This window comes from Pinus tabuliformis, chromosome 1_2 (assembly GCF_031772625.1).
Source record: "Pinus tabuliformis cultivar Carrire ecotype Pingquan chromosome 1_2, CPIR1, whole genome shotgun sequence".
Classification (NCBI taxonomy): Eukaryota; Viridiplantae; Streptophyta; class Pinopsida; order Pinales; family Pinaceae; genus Pinus; species Pinus tabuliformis.
In genome coordinates this window covers 1,202,293,542-1,202,309,114 of record NC_142298.1, presented here as the reverse complement: position 1 = coordinate 1,202,309,114, position 15,573 = coordinate 1,202,293,542, and the positions used below count along the sequence as shown (strand labels likewise).

Genomic DNA, 15,573 nt, shown 5'->3' with positions numbered 1-15,573 from the left:
CTATCAAAGTGGCCGTGTTAAATCAAGACTTTCTGTTCTAAAGATCACCTTCGTTGTCCATGGTTGGATGCCATGTGCATGACGGTGTCGCCCAGTGTAAAGACCCCTACAACCCTCTGGACTACGCTTCAAATAAACTTGTGACCAATCTTACAAGTTAATGATTATGAAACTTGCATTTGTCCTACTCTGGGGAGTTTTTAACAAAAAGTAAAAGATAAAATTTATGAGAATTTAGTATGAACATTATTTTCATTTTTTTGAGTTGTATGATAAACTATTGTTAGGTTAGTGTTCTCATAGTTGACTGTAAAGATGGCTGAAGTAGTGGGCCTAGTGGCTTGCTATGTTTGTATTGCTTTGATATATATTTGAAATTATTCAGTGTTGTTCATTTGTCATACTTTGGACATACCTTGGGAGGATGTATCTTTTCATTCAAGGAAATGTTTAGGAAAAGTATTATGTTGCTGGAGTTGTGAATTGAGATTTTAAGAAGTTGCTTGGGGCTATTGTGAATATAATAACTTATACTGATAGTGTGGAATGTGCAGGAATTTTGCTTTAGAAACATAGAATAGAGGTAGCGGTATCTCCAACCTAGAGTGATTATGAGAATATATTGCTGATTGATTTCTTGCTGTCAAATTATGGCAGTATCTCCAACCCAGAGTTATTATGAGAATATATTCATGTTTCAATACTTTACTTTGTGTATCTTTATATATGTGCTAGAGCTGTAATGGAATGGTAGAAACTAAAAATAATAATTTGTATAATTTTGATTAAGGATTTATTTTATTTTGGGCAATTTATTGACTAGGTTTAGTTTGAATGATTGAATTATTATAATATTTATTATTTTGAACCAAAATACAATTCTTTCAATTTAACATTTCTATCGACCTCTGTTTACACCTTTTGGGGCAATTGCTAGTTTACATACATTGTTATATGTCGTTAAATTACAAGAAGATGAAGATAATTCGTGAGGTTTTAATACATAAGTAAAGATAAACCGTTAAATAGTGCATACGCGATACACCCACATAACCGCCGCTAAGAATGCTAATGCCCACACGATACATCCACATGACGTTAACAGATAATCGTTACACGTTAACAGATAATCGTTACACTTGCGATACACTGCATAAAAAGTTAAATTTTGAATACTAAAATATTATAAAGGTCAAAGAAAATTTATAGCAATCAAACCTCGAATCCATTTCCCGAGTCCTTTGCATATGAAGGGCTAATAATATTTTAAAATTTAAAGTAGTTTACTTATTTGCCCCATTTATTGTAACATTTTTGACAATATAATTTAATTACACAAAACCCTATCTATTACCATGGACAAAATATAATATGCAAATTAAGTCATCTTATAAATTTTATACTTATCACAACTTATAATTTACGAAAATTATAATATTTTTATATTCATGATGTTTATGATTATTTAATATTAACCATTTACTTTTCATAATAAATTGATTGATTTTAATGAACGATAACGGTGAGGATAATCATCGTATCACATCCCAGAAATTTTGTTTTCTAATTTTAAAATTTTTATAATATTTTTCAAACCACGTGTCTCTCAAAATTTGAGGAAGCTTCTAAGGGACACCATCCTTCGTGCCGGCGTCTTGAAGCAACCTAGCGCGTAGCGAAAGTGTATTTTAGCAAAATCCGCAACCTGAACTTTTAAACACCTTGAAAGAGAGTCTTTGTTGAACTTCACTAATACTGTGACACGAGTTGCCCAAAATATCAAATATCATATTCCAGTGTGACCGAGCCACACAACGTGACAAACAAATGAAGATTCGTCCCGGGCATATAAACTCGACACGTCTACTACATGGTTAGTTGAGACGGTTAGGTCCAACACCCATCACATTATAATTTTAGAATTTAAACCGTTGCCCTAACCGTCTGCACGTGGATTTTAGTTTTGGTTTTGTGATTCCGGTTCCGATGGTTAAGCTGCACTGAATGCCATTATCACCGCCCAAAATCGGATTTTTCATTGATATTGATATTGAGTATGCCATTATAGGTTGGGTTTTTCAGTTTTCTAGTGAGAAATTCTTATAAACATCTTGATTTATTGATTCTCATGCCATATAGGTAGAGTGTTTTTCACTGTTTCTGGCGCTGTTTTTATCGGTTAATCTTTCTCTATATCATAGCCCACTTTTCGAGTTTTTTAATCCTTCATATAGTTGTTTTGGCTTTGCTATGCCTTTGATATTTTAGGGAGCAAGCAATATTTTAGCAGAGTTTGGCTTTGTATAACAATCTGGGTAGTTTGTAAATTGCAGTTTTCTTTGCTGTTTGTAATTTTTACAGATCTGTCTGAAGTATTGCACCAGTAGAAGATTTTGTAATTCTGTCATGTTCTATAGAAGAATTTTGATAGTCACTTTGATGGTTAGATAGAAGATAGCAGAATTTAGAGTTTGATATTGCCTTGTATTTATATATCATAACCTGTGATAATAAGGTGGACAACATGAGGTTAACTTTTATGAGAAGGATATTATTTTTCATTTTCTTATCCTGTAATGTCTTTGCCAAGAGCAATGTTGTCCCGGGTGCATTTGGTGATCCACACTTCACAGGTTGGGATGGAGTACATTTTGATTTCAATGGAAAACCTGACTCCATCTACTGTCTAATCTCAGACAAAACTTTCCACATGAACATGAAGTTTGTAGGGACGGTGGAATCCACAGTCCAACAAAGAACGTGGATAAAGGCTCTCGGAATTCTCTTCTGGGGTCATAGACTCATATTACGTGCAGCAGAAGGATCAGACTTGAGCCATAATGGGTTCGGATTTTTACAAAACATTGAAGTGGATGGTGCTGTTATTCAGCTTAAACAAGGAGAGAATTACAGGTCGTTAGATGGTGAAATCATTTTATCCTATGATAACTATCAATCCCACAAGTTCTTGCCATCAGATCACTACAGTGTTTATCTGAAGGACATAGCAGAGATTCATGTTATTGCAGGTCCTGAGATTCCTGACCTGAGGTCTGATAATGATGCTTTTATTCATTTGTCTGTGGAAATGGAGAAGGCTGTCCTTTCATCACAAGTTCATGGAGTGCTGGGCCAAACTTATTTGAATGCAAAGGGTCGTGTGCATCGAAATTTCTATAGAACAAAATGGAATGATCTCTTGGTAGCTCAACAGGTTGATGGGCCGAATGGAGAAGGGTATTTGGATGGAGAAGTTGCTGATTATATTTCGTCTGGGCTTTTGTCTTCAAATTGCCATTTCTCAAGGTTTGATGCCAACTTTGATCCTTCCAATAAGGTTTTGCCAAAGGTTTCATCAGGCTATTCTCGTAAACATTTGCCTGACTGGGATATACTGGCGGAAAGTGCTTAAGTTGCGGGAACTTCCAGTGTACAAAACATTTCTCTTAGTGTTCATAGATTTGTATTGTAATTGAGGTTGATAAGTGATTAGGGTAAATGAATTTCTCTAGTTTCCACAGATTGTGTTTGTACCTAGGCTGATAAATGGTAGCGGTAAATAGATGGCTTTAGAGAAAATAGCCGCTTATCAAACGTCATACTCCAAATTTCCATTGTAATATTTGACGCCAGTGACTGTATCAAGTTTTTCCTATGGTTGTATTTGGAATAAGATATATTTCTTACCCACTCATCTTCCCTCATTGGTTAGGTTAATTTATAATTGAAATATTTGTGACTCAATGAGTAGGGTTACGTTAAATGGTTGAATCTTTATCCCAAAAAACATACTCAATTAGAAGATCATCTTTAGCGTGAACTTCGCATACCATGATAATTTTGTTTTTCCAATAATCACATTATTATTATGAAGTTTATAAATTTTATGTCATGGTTTTCTTAAGTTATATAATTTATATATGAAATATTTACGTTGTTGATTTGAAAAAAAATGATATTTTAAAAAGTTAGTCAAAGATCGCTTCTAAGGAAAAGTGAAGTGATTGATAACAAAGCGAATTATCAAAATTATATTAAAAAAATAATCTCTACTAAATATAAATATTACATTATTTTCTTTTAAATGAAAATGTAATTTATATTATATTTGTATTTTTTTTCTTAACGAAAATGCAATTTCACCATAAAAAGAATTGTTTTATATAAATTATATTTAAAAATGACTGGTTACCATCTAAATGTTATATTTAAATAAAAAAGCAAAACAAAAATATTTAAAATTATAGTTATTATTAATTTAATAAAAATAAATTCATTTATTTTTCAAGATGGGTGATAAGTGGATGTGCACCTGGGTATTGGGTTTCAACTATATTGTAATTTAAAATAATGAAAGGGTGGTTAGGATTTACTCTCAACATAATGTGGTGGATTTGTACCTAGGTATTGGGTGCCAACCATATTATTAATATTACATGTGAAGGGAGAGGTATGGTATTGTATGAGAAAGATGGTGCAAAACAAATGAATTTGTTGAACTTTCAATTATTGTATGAGGAAGATGGTGAAAATTGTATTGGGTTTCAACTATATTGTAATTTAAAATAATGAAAGGGTGGTTAGGATTTACTCTCAACATAATGTGGTGGATGTGTACCTAGGTATTGGGTGCCAACCATATTATTAATATTACATGCAAAGGGAGAGGTATGGTATTGTATGAGAAAGATGGTGCAAAACAAATGAATTTGTTGAACTTTCAATTATTGTATGAGGAAGATGGTGAAAATTGTATTGGGTTTCAACTATATTGTAATTTAAAATAATAAAAGGGTCGTTAGGATTTACTCTGAACATAATGTGGTGGATGTGCACCTAGGTATTGGGTGCCAACCATATTATTAATATTACATGCGAAGGGAGAGGTATGGTATTGGGCATGGTATTGTATGAGGAAGATGGTGCAAAACAAATGAATTTGTTGAACTTTCAATTATTGTATGAGGAAGATGGTGAAAAACAAATGAATTGGTTGAACTTTCAATTATGAAAAAGAAACGGTTCTAGTTGTTAAGAAAATATCTTGTTGTTAAGCAAATAAATGGTTTTTGTTGGGCAAAAAATGGATAATAAGCAAGAAATTGAATCAAAATTTAAGTTGGATTCAAGTGAGAAGTGAAGGAAAAGGATATGAACATGAATATCTTGTTGTTAAGCAAATAAATGGTTTTTGTTGGGCAGAAAATGGATAATAAGCAAGAAATTGAATCAAAATTTAAGTTGGATTCAAGTGAGAAGTGAAGGAAAATGATACGAACATGTCACTGTGGATAGTAAGCAAGAAATTGAATCAAAATTTAAGTTGGATTCAAGTGAGAAGTGAAGGAAAATGATACGAACATGTCACTGTGGATAGTAAGCAAGAAATTGAATCAAAATTTAAAATTTAAGTTGGATTCAAGTGATAAGTGAAGGAAAAGGATACGAACTTCACTGAGTAAACGACAAGTGTCATTGAGTAAATGACAAGTGAGAAATACGATGAGGAAACAACAAGTGAGAAATACGAACATGTCACTGAGGAAACATTCAAGTGATAAGTGAAGGAAAAGGATACGAACTTCACTGAGTAAACGACAAGTGTCATTGAGTAAATGACAAGTGAGAAATACGATGAGGAAACAACAAGTGAGAAATACGAACATGTCACTGAGGAAACGAAGAAGTCAGACAAAGATGAAGATAAATGAGAAGGTATGGTATTGTATGAGGGAGATGGTGCAAAACAAATGAGAAGGTATGGTATTGTATGAGGAAGATGGTGCGAAACAAATGAGAAGGTATGGTATTGTATGAGGAAGATGGTGCAAAACAAATGAATTGGTTGAACTTTCAATTATAAAAAAGAAACTATTCTGGTTGTTAAGAAAATTTCTTGTTGTTAATCAAATAAATGGTTTTTGTTGGGCAAAAAATGGATTCAAGGTTCTGGTTGTCAAGAAAATTTCTTGTTGTTAAGCAAATAAATGGTTTTTGTTGGGCAGAAAATGGATTCAAGTCAATAAGCAAGAAACTAAGCAAATAAATGGATTTTGTTGGGCAGAAAATGGATCCAAGTCAATAAGCAAGAAACTGAATCAAAATTTAAGCTGGATTCAAGTGATAAGTGAGGAGAAAGGATACGAACACGAAGTGAGACAAAGATGAAGATAAATTAGAAGCTAGGAAAAGCTGTGAGAAGTGAGGATACGAACATGAATTCAGACAAAGATGAAGATAAATGAGAAGCTAGGCAAAGCTGTGAGAAGCGAGGAGAAAGGAAAATGAGAAGCTAGGCAAAGCTAAAAAAATCTTGTTGTTAAGCAAATAAATCTTTTTGGTTGGGCTTTAAGCTATTTTCAAGTGATAAGTGAGGAGAAAGGATAAGAACATGAAGTCAATAAAGATGAAGATAAGTGAGAATCTAGGTAAAGCTATGAGAAGTGAGGAGAAAGGAAAATGAGAATCTAAAGGAAAATGAGAATCTAGGCAAAGCTGTGAGAAGTGAGGAGAAAGGAAAATGAGAAGCTAGGCAAAGCTCAAAATTTCTTGTTGCTAAGCAAATAAACCTTTTTTGTTGGGCAGAAAATGGATTCAAGTCAATTCAATAAGCAAGAAGTTGGATTCAAGTGAGAAGTGAGGAGAAAGGATAGAACATGTCACTGAGGAAACGAAGAAGTCAGACAAAGATAAAGATAAATGAGAAGCTAGGCAAAGCTCATTTAAGTTTATGTGTCTTAATATATTGCATATTTGTTTTATTTTTGGTTCACTGCATAATAATAGTGAAGAGAGCTCATAGAGAAAAACAAAAACTCCGTTATAGCCAAAATTCTTAGAACTTTTTATGTCATCGATTTTTTCTTTTCTATTCTGGTTAGTGGCACAATGAGATCCAAAGAGCCTGAAGAGTGAGTTCCAAAGAGCCCGAAGAGTGGTTCTTATAAGAATTTTGAGAAATATAAAAGAATTGGTGTGACATTTTATTGAAATTTCAAGTTCTAAGCTTCGTAATAAAGGTATGCATTTTATCTACTATTACTTTATCCTCTATTGGCTTACTTCCATTTTAAATTTCAAGTTCTAACAGAAGCTCCATAATAAAGGTATGCATTTTATCTACTATTACTTTATCCTCTACTGGCTTACTTCCAGAAAACTCACAAACTCTAATTAGTAAGTCATCGGTATATCTAATGGATGTGATCCAATTAGTGAGCTTCCAGAAACTCAGAAACTCCAATTAGTGAGTCATCAGCATATCTAATGGACTTCACTCCAATTAGTGATATTCCAGAAACTAACAAACTCCAATTAGTGAGTCATCGACATATCTAATGGATGTGATCCAATAGTCCAATTAGCAAGCTTCCAGAAACTCACAAGCTCCAATCAGTGAGTCATCGGCATATCTAATGGATGTGATCCAATTAGTGAGCTTCCTAAAACTCACAAACTCCAATTAGTGAGCTTCTTGAAACTCATAAACTCCAATTAGTGAGTCATCGCGACGTTCATCATAGAAGCAAGTTTAGTAGCCCTAAATGCAAAATGGTGCAAATGGTTTTATCTACTATTAATTTTTCCTCTACTGGCTTACTTCCAGAAACTCACAAACTCCAAACTCATAAACTCCAATTAGTGAGTCATCGGTATATCTACGTTCATCACAGAAGAAAGTTTAGTAGCCCTAAATGAAAATAGTGCAAATGTTTAGTAGCCCCAAATGAAAATTGTTCAAATGGTTGTAGCTACGCAATCCAATTTTTAGAAGAGAAATCTAACTATTTTGTTAAAAAAAATTGGAGTGGTGGAACCATGATATGGGTTGTCGGAGGGGTTGGAACCAGGAGAGGTACATACCGGGTTGGAACTAGGAGAGGTACATACGGGGTTGGAATTGGGAGAGGTACATACCCCTATTTTCCTTAGTTTTCGTCACATTAACATGGGTCATCGAATGAAGGGGTTGGAAATGGGAAGTGGAACAATGATAACAGAACCCTCACTATTCAATTTCGTCCACTGAATGATAGGCCATTTTTTACATTGATCGGTTGGACATATGAAGAGGCCACAATAATCATTACAAAGAATTAGTAACTAAGATCTAAAAGGTCTCAATTCTTAGAATCACTCACATAGTAACCCTCAACATGTGCCAAATGGGAATCCAAGTTGTGTTGAAGCAGAATTTCTGATTGCAAAGCATTCTTTTAGCATCGTTTAGAGAGGAGAAAACATTGTAGATTTTTGTCCACTTATCTTTGAGAACTAATCCCAGCAAGGTGAGAATTTGAGAAATTGTTGATGCAAATATAATGAGTTCAGAAATTGTTTCTTCTTACACCCGCAATAACCAATTCCGATAAACTTTTTCTAAGCATCATTAAGCAACTCTAAATGAGAATGAGCTTCTCATTCCATTTCGTCTTAAGATTCCAACCCACTAATTTCCTTTCCCAAATCTAGTAGAATGAGATTAAAATTTGTAGCGATGGAATCATAAGTGAAGGGTCTGACTCTTCTCTATCTTAAAGAAACATGGCTACCTTCTCTCATTCTATAGTGCATGTGTTTTCTAGGAGGCATCATTATAGCATAGAGGGGATAGACTGGGTAGCCATGACCTTCAAAAGAATAATAGGCATGACAAGGCACACCAAATGACTCTCCACGTTGACGTTGTAAACCTAAATCCACTGAATCATCCCCAACGCTCCAAATAAATAATTCAGAGCCTACCAACTTTACAGAAGGGATAGATGGAGACTCACCATCTTCAATAAACCCCTCACAAACTAGCACCATTAAATTCATGATTATACTTACGCATGTTTTAGAAAAAACTAAGCAACTAATTAATAAGTAACTCATTTGTAAAGGATTTGACATCCCACTTTCCAAATTTTCCAATACAATTTTCAAGTCTCAAAATAAACAATATTTTGTGACTTAGGACATTCCACGAGTATAAATTTACAAAACAAAGACCCTTGAGAACCAAAATATCCCATTGACTTCTAAACACTACTAAGAAACCCATAATAGCCGGTAGATGGACTAGCCCCAACAACACAAACCACCTCTATAATTTGAAATCATCATGCAAACAGCTCAATGTTATAGACATTTTTGTGCCTTACAGCATTGAGCATGAAATGTCCATAATCTAAGGGATCCAAAGTCCCTAAACATGTTGTTCCTACCCCTAGAGGAACAAGGCCAAGAAACCACAGCAATTCAGAGAAGTTCTCCACCTGAAACTGCTCAAAAACAAGCCAATTCTAGATCATGTCAACTGCTCCACTGAGCATCTGCGCTGAATGTCAATTGCTCCATTGTCCACCTGCGTTGAATGTCAACTCCAACAAAGGCTACCTGCGCTGAGCGAGTTTGGACAAGTGGCAGGCTCATTCCTCAATGTGTCAATGCCCAGGAAGCTTCCAAAATGACACTTGTATCAGGGAATTCGACTGGTGATGAGTAAGAGGTTCCAAAGGAAGCAAGAACCTCCAAGCGGAATCAAGAACTGAAAGAGGGAGAGGACACTAGTCACATCTCAGGCTGACTCATCCTCTCTCCAAACATCTATATATGGATATGTCTCCCATGAGATCTGGAGGCTGGAATTTTGTGAATGCAAAGAATTGTTGTTGGTTTGAGGTTAGAACTATTGGGTGATTTGCTTTGAAGGAGGTGAAGAGGAGATTCCTTTCTGCTGGGAAGGTGATGCTGGATTGGGCCTCTTATGGTTGTATCACTTCCTGAACTTTATTTCTTCCATCAATAAATCCATTTGAGTTTCTTCTATATGCATGTATCTCAATGATGTTTTGTTATACTTGTGTATTTAGTTTATTCTAATCCTTAAACTAGTTATGAATGTATGCTTCTTGTAGTTTCCCTCTCTTGCCATTTTGCAGGAACTTGGTGTAGCTGGGCTAGTGAAAGTTCAAGGAGCTGGGAGCAGGCAGCAAGGAGTGAGATTGGATCAACAACTAGCGGAAGACATCGGTTAGTTAATCTCTTTCTCCTCTCTTTACATTTCATAAAGAAGAAATCTTAGATAGTTTTGTCTTGCTTGTTGCTGAGGTACTATCACCCTTAGAGTGGGATAGGGTCATTCTGTATTGGATACTTTTCCCAACAACAAATTGGCGACTCCACTGGGGACTGTATCTTTTTGGTTTGTTTGTGTTTTTGCTATTCATTTCATAAATTCAGGGAGTACCGAATCGAACTGCATTTGGATTTTTCAAATGCAAAGTAGAGGGCAGCTACTCTAGTTCAGTTATTGGGACCTGTTTATGATCTAAAGAGCTGATCCACAAGTGCTCTAACAGCTCTTAGTGATAGATCTTCATCCTCCTTTGAATCATCCCTTAGTGTGTACTTGATTGATAGCTTTGATTTGGCCATGAAACTGTGATTTTAACTGCAAACCGTAGCTCAGAACCCCGGAACAATTCTCGTTCTGGTTTCAGCGTAGACCTAGTGAAGAGGTTCTGCATTTCAACACAGGTCCCGTGAAGGCTACCTGCGCTGAATGTCAAAACCTCTGTGTTAGACCTGCGCTGAAACAGTCTTTGCCTTGTGCAGTTGTGGTTCCCAGTGTCTTTTGCTCAGTTTTCATCCCTTTTTTTGCAGGCTGTTATCACTCAATGTACCTATCTAAAACCACCTTTCTTTGCCTCTATTCTGCCTTGGTTGTATAAAGAAACTGTATTTGTTCTTTGTGTATTTCTTACATCATTTGCAGTTTCCCATTACGAAAGTGAACTAGTCTTACTGTGGCCTCTTAGATCTAGACCTATCATAAGTGTCGTTTTGATCTTAGGAGTAAGTTTGTTTGTTGTTCACAGTTGATTGAACTTTTTCTTTTGTCATATGGTTTGAATTTATGTATTTCTAGTGTCGAAACAAGTAAATCTTAAGGTGTCTTTTGATTTTGTACAAAAAGCTTGTTTATGTTTTCACTTGAAATCGAATTCAAAGTTATACAACAGCTTTCTTTATATAAACATCAATATTAAGAAAGAGAAAAGAAATACCTGCATTGTGCATTTGCATTTTGACAGCTTGCATGTTGATTTAGGAAAAAGTGCATTAGTGTGTGCTCTATGCTCTGTGTGAAAAGATGATGTCTTTCTTTTCCCTCAGTAGTTAGGATTTTCATATGTTGAAAAGATAGAAAAAGCTTGCTTATCATCTTTAGACTGCATTTAGGAGTTGTACCATACATCTCGTGGTGATCCATAAAGGCAAACTGCTAAACAAGATCAACCTAAAATAAATTGAATGAACATAACAACGCTTTGAAACATAACGCAAACACATAGAGGTCTAAGCTAGAGACGTGTTCTGGCGTCGTTAAACGTGATATCTTAGTGTTGAGTGGTTGGGTGATTCCTCCAAGGTGAAGCAATAAGTATCAATACGGACTTGTGCTCCCACGTACCGTCGCATATATATTGGGAGACCCCTATAGGAATAAAGCCTTTATCCATAGGAAGCCGTGTCGGCCGCCCTACTGATCGCAATGCAGTGAACACAGCATTCACAAAGATCGACCGCCCGTACCTTAAAACGTATTCTGCGGTTTTGCGAAAAGTTTGGCACACCCTCTGCCTAGAACTCCAAAGCAGTTCCTTTTGGCCTTTTTCAGACTCTATAACAGAAAAAGTCCACCCGAGCATTTGTCACTTCGGGCTCGTTAAAACATCAAAGGAGACTAGAGTCATATTTAGCTTTTTCTCGACTCTTTAAAAGTGAAAAAGAAAGTTGTGTCTAAAGCGTCGTTAAAAATTTATTTTAAATGGAACATAATCACCTCCTATTCCTGCGTTGATCTTTAGGTTGAGAAAAATGGAACACACCAGCCAAGGAATTCTCCATGATGGAAATCCTAGTCCTTTCTCCTCTTGGGGAGATGTTGGTGCGCCCCACATGGCCACATTGTCGCTTGCAGGACTGACAATTGGCCTGCCAGTCTGGCTATTCTCAACCAATGTAGTTCAGAAAACCACGGTTCCTGAACAATCGAGTCAACAGTCAGATCAGTCTAGAGCTGCCCACCAGCCTTCTACTTCCTATAACTCTTCCTCTCCTCCTTCCTCCTCGCAAGGTAGAGCCGGCAAAAGCCAAGCTCCCAAAGAGAAGAAGGAGAAGAAGAAGAGAGAGAAGAAGAAGAAGGAGCCAAAGTGGACTGGGGGCAAGCAAAAGGCATCTGACAAAAATCCACACACAGCACTGACCGGGCCTAAATCGCCATGTGTCATATGTAGAGGAGACCACTTCCATAAAGATTGTCCCTATATTCCCCGGATACTAAGGGACTGGTCCCCTCGTTTGCACAATTCGGGAGCATCAACCTCTGATAGCCATGTTGAATGCTTACCGTCAACCAGCGAAAGTGAAGGTCCAAGACAAAGAGGGGGAGCAAGATCCCCCTGCAGACTGTGTGAAGGTGATCACGCCATCCACCGTTGTCCCTTCTTAGACGAGGCGAAGAGAGTTTTGGAAGATCGTCCGGTTTCACCGTTACGACTTCCTCCTGGATATAATAGACTCGTGCCAAGTCCTTCATTGGTTGAGAATACAGCTGGCCCGCTCAAGTGGTTAGCTGAAGCATCAGTCATTGAAAATGAACCTACTGAATCCAGACCGGACGAAAGTCCAAAGGTCGAAACGGCAGTTGACCCGGTTCTGCCTTCAGAAGTTTCATCTTCAAATGACACCGTCAATGAAGATTCATCTTCAAATGACACCCTCACTGAAGAGAATAAGGATGACACCATCCAGATTCTTTTCATCAACACAGACTCTGACGAGCATCAGGGCAATGCGCTCATTCCTTTATCGCAGGAAGGAACTTCGTCAGGGTCATATCCGGCTGTGTATTCGGTCCCACCACCAAGCAACCTGGTTGTGTCCTTTGATTGGAACCAACTAGGCAGACCCCGGTTGCCAACCAGTATACCATTCAGAATTATAGTAAATGACAAGTGAGAAATACGATGAGGAAACAACAAGTGAGAAATACGAACATGTCACTGAGGAAATGAAGAAGTCAGACAAAGATGAAGATAAATGAGAAGGTATGGTATTGTATGAGGGAGATGGTGCAAAACAAATGAGAAGGTATGGTATTGTATGAGGAAGATGGTGCGAAACAAATGAGAAGGTATGGTATTGTATGACGAAGATGGTGCAAAACAAATGAATTGGTTGAACTTTCAATTATAAAAAAGAAACTATTCTGGTTGTTAAGAAAATTTCTTGTTGTTAATCAAATAAATGGTTTTTGTTGGGCAAAAAATGGATTCAAGGTTCTGGTTGTCAAGAAAATTTCTTGTTGTTAAGCAAATAAATGGTTTTTGTTGGGCAGAAAATGGATTCAAGTCAATAAGCAAGAAACTAAGCAAATAAATGGATTTTGTTGGGCAGGAAATGGATCCAAGTCAATAAGCAAGAAACTGAATCAAAATTTAAGCTGGATTCAAGTGATAAGTGAGGAGAAAGGATACGAACATGAAGTGAGACAAAGATGAAGATAAATTAGAAGCTAGGCAAAGCTGTGAGAAGTGAGGATACGAACATGAAGTCAGGCAAAGATGAAGATAAATGAGAAGCTAGGCAAAGCTGTGAGAAGCGAGGAGAAAGGAAAATGAGAAGCTAGGCAAAGCTAAAAAATTCTTGTTGTTAAGCAAATAAATCTTTTTGGTTGGGATTTAAGCTATTTTCAAGTGATAAGTGAGGAGAAAGGATAAGAACATGAAGTCAATAAAGATGAAGATAAGTGAGAAGCTAGGTAAAGCTGTGAGAAGTGAGGAGAAAGGAAAATGAGAATCTAAAGGAAAATGAGAATCTAGGCAAAGCTGTGAGAAGTGAGGAGAAAGGAAAATGAGAAGCTAGGCAAAGCTCAAAATTTCTTGTTGCTAAGCAAATAAACCTTTTTTGTTGGGCAGAAAATGGATTCAAGTCAATTCAATAAGCAAGAAGTTGGATTCAAGTGAGAAGTGAGGAGAAAGGATAGAACATGTCACTGAGGAAACGAAGAAGTCAGACAAAGATAAATATAAATGAGAAGCTAGGCAAAGCTCATTTAAGTTTATGTGTCTTAATATATTGAATATTTGTTTTATTTTTGGTTCACTGCATAATAATAGTGAAGAGAGCTCATAGAGAAAAAAAACTCCGTTATAGCCAAAATTCTTAGCACTTTTTATGTCATCGATTTTTTCTTTTCTATTCTGGTTAGTGGCACAATGAGATCCAAAGAGCCTGAAGAGTGAGTTCCAAAGAGCCCGAAGAGTGGTTCTTATAAGAATTTTGAGAAATATAAAAGAATTGGTGTGACATTTTATTGAAATTTCAAGTTCTAAGCTTCGTAATAAAGGTATGCATTTTATCTACTATTACTTTATCCTCTATTGGCTTACTTCCATTTTAAATTTCAAGTTCTAACAGAAGCTCCATAATAAAGGTATGCATTTTATCTACTATTACTTTATCCTCTACTGGCTTACTTCCAGAAAACTCACAAACTCCAATTAGTGAGCTTCCAAAAACTCACAAACTCTAATTAGTAAGTCATCGGTATATCTAATGGATGTGATCCAATTAGTGAGTCATCAGCATATCTAATGGACTTCACTCCAATTAGTGATATTCCAGAAACTAACAAACTCCAATTAGTAAGTCATCGACATATCTAATGGATGTGATCCAATAGTCCAATTAGTAAGCTTCCAGAAACTCACAAGCTCCAATCAGTGAGTCATCGGCATATCTAATGGATGTGATCCAATTAGTGAGCTTCCTAAAACTCACAAACTCCAATTAGTGAGCTTCTTGAAACTCATAAACTCCAATTAGTGAGTCATCGCGACGTTCATCATAGAAGCAAGTTTAGTAGCCCTAAATGCAAAATGGTGCAAATGGTTTTATCTACTATTAATTTTTCCTCTACTGGCTTACTTCCAGAAACTCACAAACTCCAAACTCATAAACTCCAATTAGTGAGTCATCAGTATATCTACGTTCATCACAGAAGCAAGTTTAGTAGCCCTAAATGCAAATAGTGCAAATGTTTAGTAGCCCCAAATGAAAATTGTTCAAATGGTTGTAGCTACGCAATCCAATTTTTAGAAGAGAAATCTAACTATTTTGTTAAAAAAAATTGGAGTGGTCAAGAATGGTCAAGCTCGTAGACCAACTTTCATTTCCGGGATCACGCATCGCAAATAGCCACATACCAACCCTGAATGGTCTATTCAATCAAGAAATGTCTCCACCCCCAGTCCTTCTTCCCGATGAGTGCGAGTGATTCGGAAAAATAGGACTGGAACCTAGGGGGCATGCATCGTGGCCTACTTCGGGCAGAGAAAACCTTGGGTGTAAGGTAGGTTTCCGCGGGAGAATATGACTAGTCCGTACCCCATCCGAAAGAAGGAAGAGGAGTTGTTCTGGAACAAGATTCTTTTGTCAAAGTTATGTGTTTGATGAAATAATGGTCATTCACCTTTGTCTATTTCGGTAGACACCGCCAAGGAATGTTCTGTTTAATCT

General features: G+C 36.4%; 1 protein-coding gene across 1 annotated transcript; it reads left to right on the top strand.

Annotated features, from left to right (window-relative positions):
* Positions 1–2,524: 2,524 nt before the first annotated feature.
* Positions 2,525–3,412, top strand: LOC149210567 (uncharacterized). Its single transcript, XM_089399001.1, has one exon. It carries the CDS (start codon positions 2,525–2,527, stop codon positions 3,410–3,412), a length of 888 nt encoding a protein of 295 aa, XP_089255127.1.
* Positions 3,413–15,573: the final 12,161 nt, after the last annotated feature.

What these genes read in the sequence shown, in the direction of transcription:
- LOC149210567 (XM_089399001.1), top strand. Translation starts at nt 2,525, where the DNA reads ATGAGGTTAACTTTTATGAGAAGGATATTATTTTTCATTTTCTTATCC.